The sequence below is a fragment of the Chaetodon auriga genome, chromosome 22 (genome assembly GCF_051107435.1).
Source record: "Chaetodon auriga isolate fChaAug3 chromosome 22, fChaAug3.hap1, whole genome shotgun sequence".
Taxonomy (NCBI): Eukaryota; Metazoa; Chordata; class Actinopteri; order Chaetodontiformes; family Chaetodontidae; genus Chaetodon; species Chaetodon auriga.
In genome coordinates, this window is record NC_135095.1 from 4,239,694 (window position 1) to 4,247,372 (window position 7,679).

The window sequence follows — 7,679 nt, forward strand, 5'->3', positions numbered from 1 at the left end:
TGAGCGCATCTTCTTTTTGAAAGGATCCTCCAGGAGACAGTTGCTCTGTTAGAGATGTGTATCGCGTAACTGCAAAAAATAAAAAGACAAATGATTTTCAGAGTTGTAAAAGCTGTGATCAGACCATTGGTCCATTTATAGTTTGTTCTTGAGATATCTCCATGTGCCAGACATCTTTGACATACAAACAAACTCCTCACTTTGTTATCTGTGTTGTGCTTTGAGGTCAATGTGGCATGGAAAATTGATAATCAGAACAATTCATTCACTTATGCAAGACAAGAAGTCAAATGACAGTCCTTTTAAAGGTGTTTTTTATGCAGTTACGACACAGTAGAGGCACACTGATGATGATCCTGTAGTGCCACCCTGAAGCTAAACCTGATATTTTTTAGCTCCATGATTCATTACACTTTTTTTCCATGGCCCATAATGAACAATGAGGCTTTGAAGGCCCAATAGAAGTGATTTATGTATATTTTTGTCTTGTTAGGAATACAAAGCCTCCATACAGAAGCCTAGCACACAAAGAAGTATATATAGAAAGAGATTTCCTTACCACCCTGCCTTTGCTGTCTTCCTCCTTGTGTTTCTCAAGCACGTGCAGCATGGCGTCATGGAGGGTCAGGAAGAACATGGAGGTCTGGATCTCATTGTCGAAGAACATACAGCTGTGCAGCTTCTCCAGGATGTACACTGTGAACACATGAGAAGCATGTTATAGGTGCTCTCTGCACATGTCGCCACTGATGTTAGGATGTCGTGCTTTTAATGAAACTCACCATCACAAGAAACAATGTAAACATCCACATCAATGCGGATGAACTCTTTGAGGGCCTGTGGGGAAGACAGTGAGGTTTTAGGCCATATGAGAAATTCTTTATCATGTAAATCCCACATATGTAAGAAACTGTTAGTGTATAATGTATAAAATTACATATGATGAATCTGCCTATAGTCACCCAAACCCCACCAGCTGACAATCCAGTGACCGTTACAGTGTTGTCGCCACCACTGAACTGCAAAGAGGATGTTGCACCAAAGGATATTGCTAAAATCCAAAAACAATTGGTTTACAGAGGTTGATTGTATTTAAATGCGTCCTTTGGAGTTTTCATACCAAGTTCTCATTGCTGCGTTGCAGATGTTTGCTGCTAGTGCTGCCTCAAATCAGCTTTCTGATGGTAAACCGTAGAAGACTTTTATTGGGCTTTGGGAAACATGTTTGGCATTTTTGAAGGTAAGACCTTTATAGTAATATCCTGTCAGCGACTGTCACTTTCTCAGCTTCACTGCCACTACCTTTTATTGAACTCTCTTATGTGTTTGATTTTGTACCGTTTTGAGTCCCTTCAGAGCAGAGATATCCAGGAAGGAGACGGCAGAGAAGTCCAGGATCAGGCTGTGGAGGTCCACTCTGGGAACACTGATGTTGGCAGGAAGCTCAGCGTTCCAGTCCAGCCGAAAAGGCAGATCTTTGACGTCAGAGGGCAGATCCAGCTCCTCCATTTTTATGTGAGACTCATCACCCATCTGGCTGAATAAATCCTTCAAGCCTTTCTGTTTGACACATGCAGGAGAGAAGGCGTAAAGCTTTTTGGAAGAACACTCTACAGCGCTCACTGGTGCAGTAGTTTCTAGTATATTTGAGGTCTCACCTCTGTATTGTCATCATTATTCCGCAAGAGTTTCTTGATTTTCCTGAGAGCCTTGTTCCTCTTCCTCAAAACCCTCAGAGGGTTAAATCCAACCTGGAACAGCCAAGTGTTGGCATTACTTTATTTGACATGTATTTTAGGTGAAAAGCAAAGCTGTAGCCCAGGAGAGAGTAGATGTGTCGCACATACAGCTTCTACGAGCTTGTCCTTGAAGAACTCGATATTGGCGAAGAAGATGGGCGAGGGTATCCTGAAGATTTTTACTCCTGCTGGCTCATCTATCTGAGAAGCGAAGCATCGTGATAAGGCAAAGGTGATTCAGATGGATGTGAGGACATGAACTGAAATTATTCAGCAGTGTTACTGTTTATTTGATTTCATTTAACAGACTGACGTACATTTAGGTAATCCTTGCGATCTCTGTAGAGGTCAGTCCCTGGGATGTTAGCCAAGACGGAACAGCGGGGGCTAGAAAACCATGGAGAGGGTTTTACATACATTTCAAAATTAGCACTGCTTTATGCTTTATGTTTATGTAGTTACCGTGCATCATATTTGGGGTGTTGATGCTGTTTTTCATTTACGACAGCATGGATGAATGGAAATCCATGATTATCTCATGATTTCTTTTTTGCAGGCAGTTTGCATATTAAAAAACGAATTTCAGCTGTCATGAATCATCAGTATTCTTACAACTGAGTCCTGAAGATGACAGTGAGCAGCTCCACTCCCAAGCCCACCGCCAGACCAAGATCCAGTCCCAGCAGGGTGGCAGCCACACATGTTACCACCCACACCAACTGCAGAGAAACACCTGAGGTCAAACACAGACCGAGAGTAGACTGGGCCAAGAAAATAAGCAGGCACATACAGCACACCTTAGATTTGGTAGTGACCTATCAGACATTATGAAAACCTACACATTCTATTTTGTCCCTCCTCCACAAGTACGGGATTTCTCTGAACTGCATCAGCATGCCCTTCAAGTTGACGATGACCAAGGCACCCAGGACAGACTGGAGTGAAGTCAAATATCAAGAAAGTGTATAATAAAGAAAGCAAAATTTTAGACCAACAGATATACAATCACAACTGAGCTTTCTCCCATATATGAATTAACACAACAGAAGTTGTTAGATTACAGAGGTGCGTCTCACCTTGGGAAGCGGCTCCAGCAGGAAGCCAAGTGCCACGGTTACAATCATTGCCATCATGGCTGAGATCAAACCTGCAATCTGTATTTGTAAAAAAGTTAATGTTTCATTATGACATGCCAATGAAGGGAGAGCGTGTGATATAAACCAGATTATATTAGCCAGACATAACAACCCTGATTCTAAAAATAGCTGTGACGCTGTGTAAAACATAAATTTTACAGCGTCCCAACTGTTTTGGAATTGTAGTTGTGAAATAAACCTTTTTGGAGACAAAAGTATCCGTGTATAGTGAAAAAGTTTGTGACCCAGGAAACAGATGCTGTGTTTTCTGACCTGTGTTTTGCCTCCTGAGCTCTCTTGCACAGCCGTCCTGGAGAGTGCTGTGCTGGCTGCAAACGACCTGAAACTTGCACCAAATATGTTGCTAACCCCAAATGCAATGAGCTCCTGGGACGGAACAGTAAAAAATAAAGTTAGGGCTCCAGCAACAAAAGGTTACCTTTTGTTTTGACTGGAATGATTTGGTTGACCTTGAGCTAAAAGCAATTTTCAGTGTAACTTTATATCATCATAACCAAAATTATGAGTCTTATTCTCATACTTGCTTTGTATCAGTAACCAATTAACTCTTTTAATTGACAGTGTGAATATGCAGTATGTAACTCACCTGGTTCCCATCAATGGTGTAATCATGTTTGATAGCGTAGACTTTGGCCACAGAGAAACCAACAGCAAACCCCACTATGGCTATAGGAAAGGCCTCCACAGCACTCTCCTGGAACACTTCCATATTGGGAGCAAGGGGGGACTCATAGCTGAAAGATTATTGGGTTTAATTGTGCATTTAAAGGACCTGATGGAAAGTGGCTAACTATAGGTCATGTTATTTACTTAAACGACTTACCTGCTACAATTTTCAGGTACTTGTACTTTACTTTTCACATTAACAAGCTAAATGTCACATAAATGCCAGACTTGTGTGATACAAAAATGTCTTTTCTTCTTTCCTCTCCCGTTAATCATCTCATGATGCCTCAAATTTATCTCATGAACCTTTGGACAGTAATCAAAAATACTCAAAAAGAGCTCAACCTCAAGTAGCCGCAACTTTACCTACAGTACAGTACTGCTGAGACACTGAGGCGTCAGCATTACATTCTAATAACGTCATATGTAATATCACTCATTTTTCTTGCAGAACAACATTAATATTAATGTATTTAAAATAAAACTTACATAGCATTGTTTATTTTATTGAAGTAAGATTTTGCAGTACTTTAACATGATATGAAGCATGTTTACATTGTTTTATTGCTACTTTTACTTAAGTAAAGAGTATTTGTTACACTAGTGGATCTAAATTACATGAAGAAACAGCAGTCAACTTGTTTTTTATGCTGCACGTGCAGAGCTTGAAACTTACCCACTAACCATTTTGCCAACAACGCCAACATTAAATCTCTCCCTGAAGTTGAAGCCATAGGACACCCCACAAGCTATGATAGTCTGCGTGAAAAGAATAGAGAGAGAGCTATGAGCACTGGCACAACTTGGCTTCCAAATCAACTTGTAAAGACCTTTTTTATTGCAAAAGTCACTTAAGTGTAGGTGTAAATAATAACATTAAGGATCTCTGAATTCTATTTTGCTGCTCCACTTTCATCGTCCTGGTAGCGTTTATGTTGACTCAGTGTTACGCTGTCATGGCTTACAGGGACACTTGAATAGAACAGAGCCATGGCTAATGTCAGTGTCATTGCTTTTGAAAAGCAAAGTGAAAAAAGGAGCATCTTCCTTGAGGATTTCTCTCACCACGAAAGCTTCTATGGGGATGGGAACAGGCAGCTTGGCTTTGTATATGTCGCTCAGCTCCTTCACGATGAAGACCACTATCATGATCAGTATGGACATCACCAGGTCACAGATGTTGGTGGAAGTGATTTGGACAAAGTTCTCCTCCAGGGTCTTTGCAAAAGAAAGCACATTTTACAGTTTTTGCCAACTCATTTTCGAGAAGACAAAATGTGGAAACAAATGCCATGATACTTTCTACATTAAAACATTAACTTAATTCTTTGTTTTTAAAGGACTGATTGGATTTTTTTGGATATGCTTGTCTACTGTCTTGCCGTGAGTTAGAAGATAGATAGAAAACAGTTAAGTATATCTCCCCAAATGTAAACTAATACTAAGACAGGTCATTCTAGCCTCAAAATTGGCTGTAAAAGAACTTTCCACTGGTTCCAGCTAGTGACATTGTGCAGCTTTATCTACGTTCAGATCACTTTTTCTTCTTTGACCTGTTTGCATGTTTAAAGCTATAGTTTATGTCCTCTTTCCCTGCTCTTCCTTATTCTCCTTAGATTCAAGATTAGATTAGATTCAGCTTTACTGTCATTGTCAGAGTGCAGCACAGAAACAACGAAATGCAGTTTAGCATCTAACCAGAACTGCAAATAGTCATAATATCCAAAATAATAATGCAATTGGCATCACGTATAAACAGTATGTGCAGGTAGTGCAAGTAATTTTTTTGAAACTATCAAACATGCGCAACAGGTAGCAAGTGGCATTGCAGTAAAAAGTAGTATAAAAATATAGGGTGTATATAAAATATAAAGTGATTGTGCTGCCTGAATAATGAAAGTACTGGGTCTTTCTCTGCTTGCTCCAAATGTAAAACTGCATAGATAATGATAATAATATAACTTTCAGATGCATCCTGGACTTACATATATGATAGAGAGTGGACCACTGATGCCTGGGACTTCCAACCCTAACACAAACTTGAGCTGGGACACCAGGATGTGGACAGCAGCTGCTGTGGTGAAGCCAGACACCAGAGTATCGGACAGGTACACGACAATAAAGCCAACCTGCAGAATACCCATGGCAAGCTGCATGGGACAGAAAAATGAGGAGAAAAGAAGCTTGCTTTAAAAGGCCTTCACAGAAAATATAGAATCCCTGGTATGGTGTGGAGACAGAGTCAGATCTACCTGGAAAATCCCCATGAGGAAGGTCAGAGAGGACGCCACCACGACTCTCTGCTGGTCCATTGTCAGACCCTCAAAGGCAGTGATGTTGGCCGCTGGTCCGCTGTCTGGGACCAGGCGGGTCACCACAGCTCCCACCATTAGACTGAGGACTGGGAAGGAGCCTGTATGAAGTGTGGAGGTGTGGGAGGACACAGTTAAGCCATATCACATCCAGTCTTATATCCTTGTGTCAAAATAACAAAACATCCACAACTTTTCCAAACAGGCCACTTAACGCGATGTGCTTGATGACAGAAAACCAGTTTTTTTTTTTTTTTTACCAGTTTGACATACCTACAGATAAGTGTCTTGAGGTACCAAGGAAGAAGTATGTCAGCACGGGGAAGAAAGCTGTGTAGAGGCCATAGCTCGGAGGCAGTGAGGCCAGCAGAGAGAAGGCCAGTCCTGAGGGAGACCACAACAAAACAACAGAGTGAAGACTTAGATAATAATGGATATCTTTCACACTGAATATCTTTGGAAAAACTAAAGTGAAAATCAACGTGTTTGCCTGCTGACATTTGCGCATTAGCATAAAATACAAAGTACAGCTGACGCACATGGGGATGTTATTACAATTGTAGTTTGCAGGTGTTTGTTCATAAACCAAAGTATTGGACAAATTCAAATTTTGACACTGAGAAAGACCTCAAGGAAAATAAAGGATCATCAAAATGAGTCTCTTTACCAAATTTCATGTCAGTCCATGCAATGGTTTTTAGGATATTTCAGAGACTGAATGTGTGACCATGACGCCAGTGTTGCTAAAAAAAATACCCAAAGTGTTCACAGATTATGGCATGAACTTAATTCTTTAAAAAACAGAAAATAATTTCAGTTTTTGGACCACAGAAAACTCAAGCCAAAAAGTTCCAATGGGAATCATATCCGAATGAATTCAGATTTAGGGCTTCTTTCAGATTACCAGGGTAATATCAAACAACTACATTACACATCAGCTGTCATGATTGAAAATACTTCTACAATACTAATAGCCAATATTCAGCCAAAATATCAGTCTAGTGCTTCTTGTTTTGACCAGTGCTAAGTGATACTATTTTTTACCAATACATGTGTCTCAATACACTTGTATGAGAAACATGTATTATCGTTCTCATAGTTCCTGTTGCTACTGCGGCTCTTTCATTTCACTGCGGGGGATCAATAAAGTTTTATCTTATCTTAAGCCAAATTTCTCAAACGCAGCTTTTATTTACTGGCACAATGGCCACAATCTCTCCTTCAGGTTAGCCAATGGTGTTGGTTGCTGTTGATGCACCAACAATGATCAGACTTTGCAGCCACACACTCAGGCTCTCTCCACTCTGCTCCTCACCTTGCATAATGGCCACCATCCCGGTGCTGATCCCGGACACCACATCACCCAGCAGCCACTCTTTAACTCTGTAGATCCTCATCCAGCCAATGATGGGAAGGAGGGAGAGCACTGCATTCTTGGCACGTTTGGAGTCACAGCTGGATTTAAGTGACAGAAAAAGCTCTTGCACATTGTCTACTAATGTTTGGAACTTTAAAGAATTTTCCTCACACCCATTATCGCAATCAGACTGTTACTTTGCAGAAAATTAAAATCAATATTGTGAGTTATTATATCAAATCAAACACAGCGATCCTGATCTCCAGAGAACCAAGCTTTTCTTACGTCAGATAGTCTTTCACATGATCCTGGATGGTTTTGCGCAGCCTGAATACTTTCTCATGCTCTTCGGCAAAGCCGTCCTCAGAGTACACTGGTCTGTCCACCGTATATTTTTTCCTCAAAGTCGCCATCCTCACGCCTCAGATGTCTGAGGAATCCTATCCTA

At 40.7% G+C, this 7,679-nt stretch overlaps 1 protein-coding gene across 1 annotated transcript; it reads right to left on the bottom strand.

Moving 5' to 3' along the window:
* Positions 1-48: 48 nt before the first annotated feature.
* slc26a3.1 (solute carrier family 26 member 3) lies at positions 49-7,644 on the bottom strand. Its single transcript, XM_076722839.1, has 19 exons — positions 7,517-7,644; positions 7,190-7,329; positions 6,148-6,258; positions 5,815-5,975; positions 5,548-5,712; positions 4,628-4,780; positions 4,239-4,321; positions 3,483-3,630; positions 3,149-3,262; positions 2,816-2,893; positions 2,579-2,674; positions 2,352-2,458; positions 2,057-2,126; positions 1,848-1,940; positions 1,659-1,751; positions 1,339-1,560; positions 783-837; positions 560-696; positions 49-69 (listed from the first exon to the last, which is right to left on the bottom strand). Exons 1-19 carry the CDS (start codon positions 7,642-7,644, stop codon positions 49-51), a joined length of 2,175 nt encoding a protein of 724 aa, XP_076578954.1.
* Between the last annotated feature and the right edge of the window lie 35 nt (positions 7,645-7,679).